The 16,401-nt window shown below is 40.6% G+C and overlaps 1 protein-coding gene across 1 annotated transcript; it reads right to left on the bottom strand.

Moving 5' to 3' along the window:
- Positions 1-7,236: 7,236 nt before the first annotated feature.
- LOC117884291 (CDC42 small effector protein 2-B-like) lies at positions 7,237-12,400 on the bottom strand. Its single transcript, XM_034784576.1, has 4 exons — positions 12,238-12,400; positions 8,500-8,601; positions 7,863-7,971; positions 7,237-7,521 (listed from the first exon to the last, which is right to left on the bottom strand). Exons 1-3 carry the CDS (start codon positions 12,289-12,291, stop codon positions 7,897-7,899), a joined length of 231 nt encoding a protein of 76 aa, XP_034640467.1. The 5' UTR covers positions 12,292-12,400; the 3' UTR covers positions 7,237-7,521; positions 7,863-7,896.
- Positions 12,401-16,401: the final 4,001 nt, after the last annotated feature.

The following is a 16,401-nucleotide window of genomic DNA, read 5'->3' as shown; positions in this document are numbered from 1 at the left end:
ACACACACCTTGAGAATAGCTGGGTACCTTCGGTCCCCCAGAGAGGCCAGGCAACAGGGATGCGCCTCCCAGTATTTTACACTCCCAACTCTTCTTGGATGAGCCAGTCTAGCCCACTGCACACCTTTTCCCTTGCTAGACCAGTACTGGCAGAGGGCTCCAAGTGCAGAAGGCCTTGGAATTAATACCACATTGAGATGCATGGGGCAATTCATACTTCTCAGAGGCATCACTTCAGGTTCTCTGCAGACTTAGGTAGATATCACTGTATCAGTTACATTCAGATTAGGTTTTGTTTGTTTTGAAATCAATTAAATGGCTGGAAATTATCTTAATGGAGCGGTAAAGTTGCTTAGTGGTAAGTTGTCCCCTTCCAGAACATTGCGCTGAGTAAAACCCAAACTTCTGAAAACCCATAAATGAAGAGGTAAGATTGCTCATGCAACCTTAACTCTGCCCTCATTCAACAATGCCTTAATATGCCCCATTAACACACATACCTGTACTCTGCCAACCCCACAATTCACCCAGCACAGTTGGAGGGCACGGGGGAGGGGTTGGCGTGCATGGAGGTTGCAGTGCACTGCCACAGCTGTGGAGTGCAAGGGGATTGGAGTACAAGGTGTCAGATTCACTGGCAGGGCTGGGTCTGCAGGGGGTGAGGTGTACTGGCAGAGCTGGGGATTCAGGATATTTAGGGTGCACTGGCAAAGCTGGGGCTGCAGGGGGGTTGGAGTACACTGGCAGAGTTTGGGGGCATTATGCCTCCTTCACCTGAGCCCTCAACCTCTCTCACCATTCATCCCCTTCCCCATAAGCCCTCTCCCTTCACTGCAGCCCCAAACTGCTCTTTTCCCCCCCCCCCCCCCGCCCCCTCATGCCTCTCCCTGTGCAGGACAAATTCACGTCTAATTCCCCCCACACACACACACAATACTTTAATTCCACTCAGGTGATTAATTTATCCTTAGCTATGTTATGGCAGGGTAAGTTCACAGCCATCTCAAGATCTGTAATTCATTCAGTCATTAATACCTATCAGTTTAACAATACAGAACAATAGAAGGATACAAGTTGTGGTGGTGGGTCTGTAACTAAGGAGCCCCTTGGTCAAATAACCCGAAATCTGGGTCACTAATACTACCCTGTCACCCTATGAGGCACCTCAAACTTCAAAACAATCTGGTTAATGGTTTGGATTTTAGAGCATTTCCAAGAGTTGAGCTTCAAAGCATCCTAAGTGGCAGGAATGGAAACATTCTAGCTGTTTTTCTGTATTGGCACATGTACAGTATAAAAATGTACTTTTTCTTAAATATTGTTCTCACTTTGGGTCTCCTAAAAAGTGGGATTCATGCAGTACCTTGGGAATACCATTTTGATCCACTAATAATGAATAGTTTGAACTTTACACTGGGTAACAACAACCAACCAAACCCACGTAGAAGCTTTTTTTTAAAAAAAAATGGCTATTTTTTCTACAGCTCATATCTCCTGAACCCCACTCTCAGATTTTTCCACTAAATTTTTCACTAAATTTCAAACAAATCCAACTAAGCATGTCCATTTTTAGAGGACTTAGAATAGTCAACCTTTTAACAGATGTCTTGATACAGCTTTAACTATGACAGTGCTGGCGTGCTGTTATAATGAAAGCTAAGATTCTGATGTATATCACACAATTCCATGAAGCTAGGTGCCGGTCTGTAATGCCTCTGCATTAACCCCATCCTGATGGTAGATAGCATGAGTCTTCCTACAGCCTACGTAACCTAAAAGGTTAAATAACAGTTGCAGCATTAATTTAAAAAGTGTTATGGGAAACAGCCCTGCTTCTCTAAAAACATTCCACTGCATTTACTCTTTGTTTCCTGCCCTCAAGTCAATTTGTAATCTAATGAGCCAACTAGTTTTCTATTTCAGGACTCCACTCCTTTGACATTAACTCTTTAATACTGGAGTCATTTCTCCTATATTGTCTAGGGCTAAAGGACTCTACCTTCAAAAATTACAGGCTACAATTATGGACTAGTGGAACATGTTGAAGAGTTAGAAGGGAGCTCTATCAGTGCTTTTAAACAATGTGATCTATTGAAAAAGAGAAATTTTTAGAAAGAAGACAACATCCCAAAGTACAGGAGCTGAAACCCTGCTCAAAGCAAGCACTTTGATGTTTAATCCTTCAAAGAGCCAATAATCTAATGCAGCTGTATAAAACAATATTTTGTCAGTGCAGGATATCTGGAAACCTTGCAAAATACAACCCAGAGGAAAGAAAGCTTTGACAGCAGAGTAAAATAGCACCATGTCCTCCCCCTATCCTCCACCCCCCTGCCCCTCATGAATCTTACCTCCAACAGCAATTATGAAGCACAGATAAGTAACATTTGATCTTGGACTGTTAAGCTTCATGACAATTCCACAAGACTGAGATCAAAGTAATGTCCAAAGACAACCCAAAACAGTCAGGTATTATAATCTTCAGCTAAAAATAAATAAATAAATAAAATCTACTTTTCCCAAATTACTGTAATTCATAGATTCAAGGACTGGAAGGGACCTCGAGAGGTCACCGAGTCCAGTCCCCTGCCCACATGGCAGGACCAAATACGGTCTAGACCATCCCTGATAGACATTTATCTAACCTACTCTTAAATATCTCCAGAGATGGAGATTCCACAACCTCCCTAAGCAATTTATTCCAGTGTTTAACCACCCTGACAGTTAGGAACTTTTTCCTAATGTCCAACCTTATATAAAATATACTTAAATTAAGAATCCCCCTGCCATCCCTGCCCTCAGGCTCAGCAACGATAGACAAGGAACTTCTACTGTACCGATAAATTAAAAACACTGATTTAAGTATGAAGAATATCTAGTGTTTTCTGAATAGTTTGTCTCCATTCCCACAGAATGGACATTAAACTTAACCGATTACCATATTCTCCTATGCCCAGTCATTGACCTGCAGCAGTAGTACAGTAATTACTATAAAAGGGAAGCTAGTTCCTGTGTTAAAGATTATCCTATGCAAGTGGTATTAAATGCTTACAGGAGGTATCTGATAATACTTTAAAAAAGAAAATAGTATTGGAGTCTGGATTTTTGATAACCTGCCATATTTGACTTTAGATGCAATGACACCTATGCTTTGCTCCCCACTATATCTAGTTCTTACACCCATAATATAAAACATAGAAACTATTCAAAACAGCTACCTCTGATTCATTTGAAGAAATCTCTAGTATTAGGACTGTGGCACTGTTATATACGTAGGGCCTGATCCTCTTCTCCCTTATACATTGTGTTATTCCTTACACCTGTGAAAAGTGAGTATAAAATACTACCAAGTCAGAATTTTGTACAGATGTGAGTAGACAAGGTACAAAGGAGCGAAAGAATGAGGCCCTTTACATCTAGTTTGTGGCCGACCATACTTCACCTAGGCAAATTTTAAAATAACCTGAAGCGTGTGGATGGGGAGACTAGGACTAAAGGAAGGGAAAAGATTGCTCCTTAGTGCAGAGATTTGAGTTCTTATAACAAAAAGGAAGGATGTAGGAGCAATCAGAAGCTTAAGCAGGAGTATCCTCTTTCATACCCTTGAGGATCTCCAGTCTGGCCCACATGAACACACGGAGAGTGGCAGCCTCAGAAATCAGCAAGGATTCCTTATACAGCTTTGTGGCCTTAGGATCGCCATTCCCTAAGGAGAAAGGGACCCAGTTTCCACAAGACTTTGGAGCAGATGGGAACCATGACAAGCCAACTATTCTGAGGAGGTGAACTGGAGAACAGACACCTCATCCTGGACTGAGGAGATCTTGGTGTATAGGACTCATGACCTCAGCTGGGCCCTTCACCTGCTAGCTGGCAGGCAACAGATTCTGAGAGTTTAGCCCATCTGCATGTGGATCACTGGTGGGCTTCAAGGCCAAAGCTATACAGATTCATTAGTTCAACAGGAGAGGCATGCTAGGGGAGCAGCTCTTTTTATGGCAGATAGGGTATGAGCTGGTGCGAGTGTTCACTGATGTTGGGTTGATTAAGCAATTAATTGTGGCCAGATTTCAGCCAGGCATGAGGTGGATCATCACTACACTGCAAGGCTGAAGCCACTTATCTTCAATGTTATGGCACTCAGGGCAGGTTGGAGCTGGTTCCACTGCTTGTTGATGCTGCTTGTAACGTTGGCTTAAGCAATTATGGGCTGGACATCAACTGGTGGATCGCAACTGAGCTTCAAGGCTGAAGCCATTTGCCTGTGATGGTACTGTAGGCAGGGCATGAGCAAGTCCAGCACTTGTAGATGGCAAAGCTACAGTCACCTGGTGTCCTGAGATTATTCACTAGGGTGAAAATGATCTTGGGTAGTGCATTGAATTAAATTTAAGGACTAGGCTACAGAGAGATGTGGAGTTATTAGATAGTTTGGCCTCATCCTCCATTAGTTTAGTCAGGGATGTGCATAAGATGAGTTTGGGGGAAGCCAATGAGCCACCCCCTGTCAACAGGGCAAGAAAGAATGTGAGCTATGAGGTAGCCAGGATAATTGAGAATTTTTTTGGGAGGAGTGGGAAGAGGGAGAAGACAGCGATATCTGATACAATGGCACTGAGCTCTTTAAGAAAGATGGAGTTTGGTAGATGCTGGGGCTGATAGTTGGCTCCATGGCATTAAGGATAGGGTCAGGCAGGAGATGGGGGTACCAGGCATGGTGGGTGTGGTGTGCATCCATACTAAATCATTGGCACTTGCTATAACCAGTACAGGTAAAGGCTAAAAAGAACCAAAATTGCCCAGTTGGATCTTGTGCTTATAAGAGAGGCACTTGAAACCTTTTTGGACTGAAGATTCCCCTGCCCCACCTTGTGGCCTCTTTCAGACTACCCCTCATCTAATGGGGGGGGGGGGGGGAAGAGAGAAGAGGTTTCAAAAGTGAAATGAGGCTGTGGGATAAACCAAGGAGGGTCTACCCTGACTGGGTGGGGCTTATGGTAGGAACCCTGTAACCAGATAAATGGCTGGTACATGAAAGCTGGGATGGGCAATGCAGTGCCCCTCCCCAGCTATAAAATAAAGCCTGCTGTTTAAGCCCCTCCCTGTCAATCATTTGCCTGCTTGTGCTGGTCACACAGAAGAGGGGTGTAATGAGGTATGGATAAGTAGCAGATGGAACAGGATTACCAAAAAAAGCTCAATTTATACACTAAGACTAGTGTTGAATTGATGCACTATTCTGTTTTTCAGCCATCAGCATACATGTTAAAACTGGTCTTCAAGAAGGTGATGGCTGTTAACTTTGCTTCTGTGCTAAGAAACTTGTACAGCTTTGACTAGTTGAAGTTGGCCATTTAGACGGCTAGCTCTGCTGGCAGATTCAGGCTATCTCCCACTGTTATCAACAGGGCACTGTATCTCCGCTACTCATAGGACACTTAACACTACATTGACTAGAGGGAATGAATGTTACCCTGCTAGCTGGTCTAGAAAGTGTGGATTCCCTCAAGACTAGGGCTTAAATTCAGCTGGAGCAGAGCTGTAGTAAATATTTTCAAATCCCTTGGAGTTTTTAATAGCATAGTGGTGGGGAGAGGACCCTTGCTCAGCCCATAAAATCAGTAGAGATTAAGTGCTGTCAGCCTGAGTTCCTGGTTTTTACACCACTAACAATAAGATATGTTCTTTATCACAGCTATTAGAATTCTGAAACTGGTTATGCCTCCTCCTTTGTCTAAGGTGTGGTAGACAAAATGTTAATTCAGGCTAATAAAAAGTTACATTAGAACCTGCTCACGCCAAGCTATTAAGGGAACATAAGGTTCTTTTTCAAGTGTGTATAAAATACAAGCAGAAGTAGTTGAGTTTGCAAGGTGGTGTTTATTGAACAATTACAGTATTTATGATCCAAAAACCAAGTTGGAAAAACTTAGTATGATTGATCTTGTGTTAGAATTACAGATTAGATATTCATGCTAGTCTATAGTTTGCTATTTAAAAACAGGGCATGTATTCTAATCAGATATACACATGCCAAAAAGAGTAATCTTTGCTTTGTGTAGTTACTGCAGTCACTTTAGAAAATTACAGTAAAAATAGTGTTCAATTCATTTGAAAGAAGACTGTTTCTCTACTCTCAGTGTACAGAGACACAGAACAGCCCCTCATCTTAGGCCTTCACATCAGCTCTTATAGCAATATGTATATGCTGACACATTTCAGTCACAGAAGACCTCTAATTTATAGGAGAGTCACATGACAGTGGTCAGATCACATGGTGTTGAAAGATATTTTAAAGAAACCTGAAGGCCTGATCCTACTCCTGTTGAAATAAATGAAAGTTCCACTGACTTACCAGGTGTCTTGTCAATGCTCTAAAGTTGGCAATAATTCAAGTTAATGAACTTAAGTGAAATCAAGGAAGCAAGTTATGACCACTTTAAGTTGCTGCATCCATACCAACTGCACAGTTTGAGAGGACAATTGTTTATTACCCAAGATAAAAAAGGGTATGGATGCACTTGTGACAGTGATTATGGACCTAGTCACTTCAAGGGATATTTAAACTTGTTGCTTTTGTTAACTAGTCATGAAGGCCAGAAGCAACATCTCAAAATGCCAGCACTGTACTTATATCAAACATACCCAGAATACAATTTAGCATTTAAGTGTCAAATGTGGTATGTTTCGAGAAGTGATTAAGACTAGTCTACCTATTTTCCTCTTTAATTTAGGCCATTACGTAATCTACTTCAGTTAAAAAGAAAAATTTAAGACCTTCCAATGCATTTAAAAAACAAAAGTAATCAGAGACTGGTTTTATTTTTTTAAGTGTCTGGAAGACAGGCTGTCACTTGTTAGATAGATCTGGTATCACTACCATGGGGGGGGCAAAATAATAATAATAATAAAAAGCCAATCAGCTACCAAAAAACCCCACCCAACCACCACCAGTGCTACATGACTGCTTGATACCTAGAATGTCATCTCTAGATGAGAGTTTAAAATTCAATTGGTACTTAAATTTATGCAGCAGCAATTTACATTAAGTCTAAAGAAAGTCTTGAGCATTCTGTTGAGACCCATCCAGCCTCTTTCAGAGACTTTGGCACAGTGAAGATCTGTTGCAGTTATTATAGTAGTGGGAGAGAACATGCTAGGCACTTACAGCTCAGTGAGGGAAAAAAACATACCTGTGACTGGAAAAAACTATTTTTCCAGTCACCTGGACCTACTTTAGGGTGGAGAACCTAGTTATTTTGTGAGAGTATCCATCACAAAAGCCTTAGGGTTGTGGAGACTTCACTGGGCTTTAAGACAAAAAAAAGTAAGATCTAATTTATAAAGTTAAAAGCAATACTAGTGTACAGTTCCAGCAAAGAATTAATTAGAATGTGGGCATCCAACCACTGGATTCAGAGAAATGTTCATTACTATGAAATACTCCATTCCCCAGTAGAATATCTTTTACTATTAGTGTAAACAAGTGAGGTCTTCCAGTAACATCAGTTTCCAGAATTTCTGTGAAAAGAAGAAAGTCAAGACTGTTTTTATGCAAGTGGTTTTAGACTAGTAACAATGCCTACCAAAAAAAGGCCATACAATCTAACACTAAGTTCTTTGGGATAGGGCTGGGGTCTTCCCATTTGGAAGGGGACCAAGGATGGTGTTCTAATTGGTACTGCACCATCACCATACCAGGTTGACAATTATAATAGCCGCCATACATTTGTATACAAGCCATTCTACAAAGAATGCTGAAACCTGAATTAAGCTTCATAATATGGTTGGCGTTTTCCCTACCAGTTGCTAGCTCATAACTTTTATTGATCTTTAGGAAGCCCTCAGAGAGCAGAGCATACCAAAAATTGGTGCATCAGTCTCCTTTCGAGTTTTCTATAGCTGTGCACTTGCAGGAGGGCCATTTGCGTAGCCACCTTTTGACTTCATATGGTCCTGAATTGACCCAGCCTAGAGAAGAATACAGTAGGTTAGTAGATGCCCTTTATTTGTCAAAGCATTAAGCCTTAAATTGGAAAGGAAGAGAAAGTACTTCAAACATTAATCCTAATGGGCAAGACATACTTATCCACATATGGAGGGATGTCAATACTCAGGGTATCAGTGACAAAACCGAGATTAGCAACATGCTGCTCTTTCTAAATGGGTGTGCAAGTCCTGGTACTTCAGTGGAGTGACAGAAGAATGAGGCCTTATGAGTACCGACATACTCCATTCCCCCCCACCACCACTGACTGTATATGCCAGGACTGCAGTGTGTCAGATGAGAAAGTGCTATGAGATAGTGTCAAGTTAAATGACCTAAAATAAATCTATTCTGGGTGTGTAGGATGTAGAAGACTATGGTCTGTCCTGACACTATTCTGCTGCATTCATTCTCTATACACTGGCAAGTGATGCTCACAACTTTAAACATTTAGTTTTAGCAGTTAGGCATGTCTCACACATTTCTGCTCATCTTGAGGAGTACATACTTACAGATGTAAAACCACTATTCATATCTCTTGTTCCAACATGGGCAGTATGGACAAAGTTCATTGGTTCTCCAATCATATTTCGGTCTAGTCTCCGACGTCTCTTCTTTAAGAGAAGAGGGAAAAAAATAAGTGCTTAAGCAGAAAATCCTTTACATAAGACAGTCAAGGTTGTGTCTGGGAATTATCACCCAGTTGATAAGAACCTTCTAGTGACTCCTAGTGGAAACAGAACCAACACATTTCAGTGTTGTCTTTTTAAAAAGAGCAGAATGTACTAAGGTTTTTTGTTGACATATGAATCGGTTTGTCAGCAGAAGATTTGAAGCAAGCACTAAAAAGCTGTTTTCTAGCACTAAAGGAACAGACTTTTAGTCTTTCACTCAACATAACCAAGGAACCTATAAAAAAAGGCACTTACACGTGTGGTTTAGACTAGACACTGCCTCTGCCATTTCCACTTGCTTTTCATCTGATAACACAAGTTAAGAGCACTAGGGGACTCAATGTGACATTTACTCCATCAGCAGGACTGCTATAGAGAAGTTACATAACTTTAAACTCTTACTATAGTCAGATGAGCCAGTTGCAAGACTGGGGCCTCTTTCTATGGAACTTTGCACCCTCAAAGAGCCTCATTGTAGTCAAGAGAGGTTCCATCTTCGGATTAGTTTCCAGGATGGGGGTCTGAAGATTGCACGTTTACTTTAATTTAAGAGTCTAAATAGGAGTTGTTTTGCACCTTTGACTATGTCTAACTGACCATTTGCAGGTGCATTTTTGCGAGTCTAGGCCTCTTGGGTTAGAAATCTATGCACCACAATGCTAAATGCAATAAGGGAGATTTATGCATTTTTTTAAGCTAGCTTCTCAGCCAGTCCTTGAACAATGAAGTCAAGATTCCAGGAGTCAGATTTAGTTAAACCCAGTTTCTCTCCTGTCTTGCATTGGGATGACTTAAGGAAGCTTAATATTGCTGGTAGGGTTGCCAACTTGTTAGACAAATTCCTAGAGATTGCCTCATGTGATAATCTTTAATTAAAGATTAATCTTTAATTCCTGGAGACTCCTAGGGTAGGAAACCTTAATTGCTGCTGGAACAATAATCAATTGAGTGACTGTTGCAGTGTGACCAGCACCACACTATTTGCATGCAGCATCTTTCCAGAGAATTTTCTCTATCCCAAGAAAATGGGATTACTGAGATCAGAGAACCCTATACAAGTATTTTTTAGAAGTTTGTTTTTGTTTGAAAAATATGCACTACCTCTGGGGATTAGAAAATCCTTCCTGGGGGGTACTGAGGAGTTTCAAAAGAGAATCCTCTTCAGTTCCTTTGCCAGAAGGCTATGGGATCTGCATGCCGAGTGTAGAGCAAGATGAGAGAAGTTATTTCTATCAGGGAAGCAGAGTACATAAATAGGCATTCCCAACTATTACTACTGCTGCTTTGGACAGACCACTCCCTACCTAATCAAATGCAACTGAACTGGGAGCAGAGATACCCAGTAAGTCTTTATGTTAGTTTTAAAAAGCACTTTTGAGGAAGAGAGAGTCAAGTGTCCACATGGCAGCATGTAGGGGAAGAGCAGGACAGTCAAAAATAAATAAAGGAGGGCAAGTATTAATTTTGCTTCTACCACAGCATCACCTGTAGTGTTATATATTCCCAGGTATATATTACAGTAGCAAGACTTACCTTCCTGGTATACAAGATACCCAAGGCTTGCCAGAATGATGTCCTATGGGAATTCTCCAGTATCAAGTTAGTTATAAGACCAGAGAGTTTATCCTTGTGCCACACAAGTACATTAGCCAGTGTATGAGTTGGTGTGACAGATGCGGGTTGGTCTGTAATGATTTATAACCAATGCATGTTGATGTGGTTATTGGGATGTTTTCTATGTAGCCATATTGGTTTAAACCACAAAGTAGTATATTAACCCTTCACGTCAGGATATGTGATTTGCCACCATAATTTACTTTCCCTTGATATGCATCACAAAGCCAGTTTGCTTGTCTCTAGTCAATAGTGATCTAGGACCAAGTCAAGACTAAGGAGCATTTGCAGAGCCCTTAGGGTAATGGTCAATGAAAGGGTACTTTCAGAAGCACTAAATATATCGCAGCCTCCCTTCTTTGAAGTCTGCAGGTAGAGGCTAAGGGTCGCTTGCGTACTTCTACTGAAAAGTTCAGCCCTAGAGACAGTTGTTTAAATGTTCTTCAGTGAGAACCAAGAAAGATGTTGACCTTTTCAAATATTACAACAAATATTACGTTCCAGAGGCTGTAGCCACACCTCAAAGGCAGTTCGGTTTCAGAGTAAAATGCAGTGCAGATACATTATGAATTATTGGTACACTCCAATATTTGAAGTGCTGTTCTATTCGGGAGACCCTAAATTGCACCTTTTAACTTAGATCTAGTTCTTGATTATTCCTAGTCCAGTCTGCTAACCAAGGACCCCCCAGATCTCGAACTATCTGCATGGGGACCCCCAGTGAAGTCACGGGGGACTCTGCAGAGGCACAAGAGGCCACCCACAGATCCAGTTTCAGCATCAGGGATTTGGTGACAAGTTTACTGCTTTTTTCTCTCTAGCCCTGAAGAGTCAGCAGAGTTAAGAGTGAGCCAATTCTTGTCCTTTTTCTGCATCAATAGATTTTGACCTGTTGAAACTTATGCAAAGCCATTGAAGGCAGTTAGTTGCCCATGTGTCACTGTGGGCAAAATTTGGCCTGCAGAGTGTTTCCATGTTGTGAGCCCAGGCTGAATTTGCAGAGTTGGCAATTTTTAACCATTTGTTATTACAATTAAAAGAAAATAGGAGTGTAAGCTAAACACGTTTGTCTCAATGATTAGTTATCAGACATGGAAGACTTCTGTAGCTCTCTTCCCCAATCCCAGTTTGGAACTGAACTTTAAATAAAACACATTAGAAGAGTTGTGCACAACTGTATGGGTAGGTCCTGTATCTAGATCCTGCTTCAAGCTTTTAAAAACAAGTATTAAAGTTACAGATAGAGAGGTTGATAATTGAAGTGTTATTGAATCCTCAGTTATAGCAAAAATGGCAGCTATCATATTGAGTAAATAATCCACTCCCCCAGAAAACTCCACTGACTGTATACATTTTAAGGGTGGCTATGTATCCTTGTTTTTCCCCTCTTATTCTCCATTAATAGCCCATAGATAAGCATCTGGAGGCTACATTAAGGGTTCTAGAGTTCTCAACTCTCTTACCAGACAGTCCTTAAAGAACAGTTATTACAAGAATTCTCCCCAGTTCACAGGGTTTAATTATTTTGACTTCCATCACATCTTTACAAGACATCACATTCAGGATTGTTTTGAAATATATCCATGTCATGTTTCATTAACAGAATCTGTAGCCTCCCATCTGATGCAGTCTATGCGAATTCCTCATGAAACTACATCCTAATTGCAGAATAAGTATTCAGCAACTGTGTTTCTCAATGTAGGGAAAGTTTACAGGTGCAACACTAATGTGAGTTAGACAATTAATTTCCTATGCATCTAGAAAATAGCAACTCTAATTAATGTTATATCAGATCTTCTGATAGAGCTCATGCCTTTTACTACAGATAAAGGTTCCCCTATTAGTTTTTATATTTTGCTTTCCTTGGTGTAGCTGATCACAAGAATAAAGGCTACACAGAGATTAAATCTCTCATTGTAAATTCAAAAGCATCTTAAAAATCCAATGCATGCATGTACTTACTGGCTGGGGCTGCTCACCACTGCACCAGTTAAAGCAAACCAAGAACTCAGTCATAGTGTCTTTCAGTAGCTTCCCTACACAAGGTGGTTATGAAATCTTGTTAGCTTGTTGATCTTGCCACATCAAAGGGAACACTGGAACCAGGAGACCACTTCTACACAAAAACCAGTTCCTAAAATGGAGTTTTAAAGGAATTACCCAGAAGGCAGCCAAGTCAGATGAACATCTGGGGATTACATGTTTAACAGAATTTTTAACAAGTATGTTTATTTTTACTGATATATGCAAGAAGTGCCAGAATACTGTTAAATAGCAGTTACTGAGCAATAAAGGCTTCAGTAGGCTTAGAACAAAAACAGAGATTGTAAGAAGAAATAGTTCTAAACATAGTGCCTCTAAAAGAGAGTGTTAGAATAGTTTTCATAGAAAGGAACAGAACAGATTAGGTACTTGGAAACCCAAACCTCTTCAGAAGATAATATAGGTATGATACAAGAAAGAAATCCCTTTCTTACCTTTCACAATAAGATAGTTACAGAAACTTCAAGTCTCAGAAAAACTTCTGATTCTAGTCCTAGATGGGAAGAATAGATTACACCCTTTATAACTGCAATGAAAAGCTTTTTATGACCGGGGAAAAAAGAGTCAGCAAGTCACCATTAGTTTTATATACTCACTAGAGTATATAAGAACATGAATGAAAAAACAATACTTAAACTAGGGTCATAGACAAGAAGTTAACTAAAAATAGCCTCTAAAGCCACAGCATAGTCTGCCTTTTATTTACTCCTACATTATGCTTGCTTATTTGGTTATAAACCATCCCTCTTCCAAACAACTTTACAGAGAGCCATAGAGTAACATAATCCACACAGTAGCACCTGTATCTTGGTCACCTAGATAATAAAAATATCACAACTACTTTTTAATTTACAAAAAAAGTAGAGTAAACAGAAGCTCACAAGCAACTTCATTCATTCTATACCAACCCAACAGCCTTCATCAGGAAACAAAGTAACAATAATCTGTCACAAGCATTCTTTATATAGTGCCACAATTACCCAATTATCACATTTGTCTTCCTCACCCTTGCCTGTGTTACTCCTCCCACTTTATCCCTTTCCTCTTACACTTCTGATTTTTTTTCTTTTTGAATGTTCTGTCATTCATTTTTCACAGTATCTATCTTATTTGCCCATTAGTTTTCAGTGTTCTATATGGTATGTTGTTATAGAATGCAAAGCCTTAACTTTATCTTTGGTGCTTTGAATACTATTTATCTGTCTTAATTATCATTTCCCACCTCATTTAATATACTCACAAAGGATCAAATGCTCAAAAAGAGTTAGGCCCCTAAATGCCATTGATTTCACTAGATGTTAGCAGCCTAGCTCATGAGCATCCACCCTAAGGTCCTTACCATTATACCCCAATGCAGAGCAGAGGGACTGTGGACCATGCAGGTGTCTGGATGCTGGCCTTTTATAAGGTGATGAAGAAGTCTACGGCCCAAGTGCTGTACTGAGCTCTGTGACTGCAGATCCCTGCATCTCTGCTGAGTTCCATTGCAGTCATCTGCAGAATTGGGGCCTAAAATAGGAGCAGGCCAAAAAGGGGCCTCAGAACTGATATTTATAAGGATTTATATGGCTTTGTCAAGCCGGGCCTTAAAAACCTCTAAGGATGGAGATTCCACCACCTCCCTAGGTAACCCCTTTCCAGTGTTTTCCGACCCCCCTAGTGAAATAGTGTTTCCTAATATCCAACCTAGACCTCCCCCCTGCAACTTGAGACCATTGCTCCTTGTTCTGTCATCTGCCACCACTGAGAACAGCCTAGCTCCATCCTCTTTGGAACCCCCCTTCAGGTAGTTGAAGGCTGCTATCAAATCCCCCCTCACTCTTCTCTTCTGCAGACCAAATAAGTCCAGTTCCCTCAGCCTCTCCTCATAATTCATGTGTCCCAGCCCCCTAGTCATTTTCGTTGCTCTCCGCTAGACTCTCTCCAGTTTGTCCACATCCTTTCTGTAGTGGGGGGCCCAAAACTGGATGCAATACTCCAGATGTGGCCTCACCAGTGCCAGAGGTTGCCGATCCCTGTTCTACACAATTTAAAATGGGACTAGAACCCTTTTTAGGTTAAGTTAAGGAGTTACCCTTACTTATTATGTTATTTGTAGGCATTTACGTGGTACTGATCGCAATAGTATCTGAGAATTAAACAATCACTGGTAAATGAAGCCTCATAACTCACTGTGAGAAAAGGAAGTATCATTAATCCCACTGTATAAATGGGCAAACTGAAGCACAAGAATAATTCACATAGACTGATATCTAGCCCTATGCGTTGGCCACAAAACCAGCCTTCCTTGCTATAGCTTAATGATAAAAAGCATAATGTAATCAAGTAATCTGAGGATCAAATCCTGCCTTCAGTTATGCTCAGGCACCTGTAACTTGGTGTACCAGAATGGTATCAGTGCCCCCCCATAGTCAAGAGATGTAAATAGGAGTGTGAAGAAAGGAAAGATGGTGGTGTGGCTATTAAGGGTATGCCTACACAGCAAAGAAAAACCCACAGCTGGCCCATACCAGCCAACTCAGGCTTGTGGGGCTTGGGCTCTGGGGCTATTTCATAGCTGTGTAGACTTCAAAAGTGAAAATCCAAAAAGTAAAAGTCCCAAAGCCTTTCCAATTGAAAGTCCATGCGACTTGTGCTCTTAAATCACACAAGTGCTGTTTAAAATCCCATCCACAATGTACAAAATGAGTACATTGAGAGGGCTGCAGGAGTAGCAAAAAAGCTACTAAAAAGAGGGTGTAATTTAAAGTTAACCCCTGCCTTCTACAGTCTCTCTCCCCTCCCTGCACAGCTTCCAGAACCCAAGAGTCCAAGAACTGACTACTGGAATCCAAGTAACAAATTCCAACTGCCACAGAATCTCACCGATGTCCACATTCTATATCCTCTCCTAGTCAATGGTTTATTTATTTATTTATTTATTTAAGATTCAGGACTGTAATCCCCATTTTGGCAAGGGGTTAGACTAGATGACCCTTGTAGTCCCTTCTAACTCTATGATTCTATAGGAGCTAAGCACTCTAAACCATGTCTGCTTCCTGGTCATATTGCTAGTGTATTTAAGTGCTCATTTAACAACCTCACTGGTTTCACCGGGCATAAATCAGCACAAATGTTATCCCAGGGTGTAGAAAGTGTTATGCTGTTTTTACCTTTGTCAGCATGTTGCACATTTTGAAAACAGTAGGTGTCATTCTGGCATCAAAACAGACAAACAAAAACTCTGTCTGTTAAATTTATGGTCTGACTGAGAACTGCAACTGCACCATGTTTTCCTCAAGCCCAATAATAAAAACAGTTTTACTGTGCTCGTTATTTCTGTTGTTCCAGCCTCAGTTACAACACTTCTAGATAAATATTTCTTGCTTTGATACTTTCCATTGGATTTTTCTAATTTTGTGCAAGTGTTCATTTTTTTCCTTCTAACTTTGAGTTTTGGGCAGTTTCTGTCTTCCTTCTGTTCTTGCTTACGTATGCTCTATTTGGGTTGTAACTTAAGAGTTACTGTTGATCTGATGATACAGTTTTGCATCTGTGATGGGAATTAGGGGTTCCATTTTCTCCTCCTGTTGAACTGAATTGGTAACTTGATTTGTTTAGTAGTAACAATCACTTGAGTTTTGCTGGGATAGTAGTGTAGGAATGGTTCTTGGCATCTTTACAATGGAATTCTCTGATAGATGTGTGCACTGCTATTAAAAGTATACATTTGTGGCTCTCTTAAAGTCATGTCTGAGTATAAATTTTTAAGACTCTTGCAGAAAGTTCAGACTGCTGTACAGACTGATTAACTCAGTACCTTAATATTGGAAGAGGAGTATGTTTACGGCATGGTGACTTATGGAATTCAGTTATGCTTCTGCTCAGCCTTACAACGTATTTTGGAATTATGCTCTCTGTGTTTCTAGCAACAAGTGATAATGATGGTAGTACGATTTAATTTTTGTTTTGCAGGAACATTAACTGATTAATCTTCACAATATCCCAGTGCCAACGAGGTGGTGGATATTATCCTCGTTTTATACCTGATACACAAAGGAATGGACCCAGGCCATAGTCAGAGCTAACATTAGTATCAGGAAG

The sequence above is a fragment of the Trachemys scripta genome, chromosome 10, assembly GCF_013100865.1.
Source record: "Trachemys scripta elegans isolate TJP31775 chromosome 10, CAS_Tse_1.0, whole genome shotgun sequence".
Classification (NCBI taxonomy): Eukaryota; Metazoa; Chordata; order Testudines; family Emydidae; genus Trachemys; species Trachemys scripta.
This window is presented reverse-complemented; position numbering and strand designations above follow the sequence as displayed.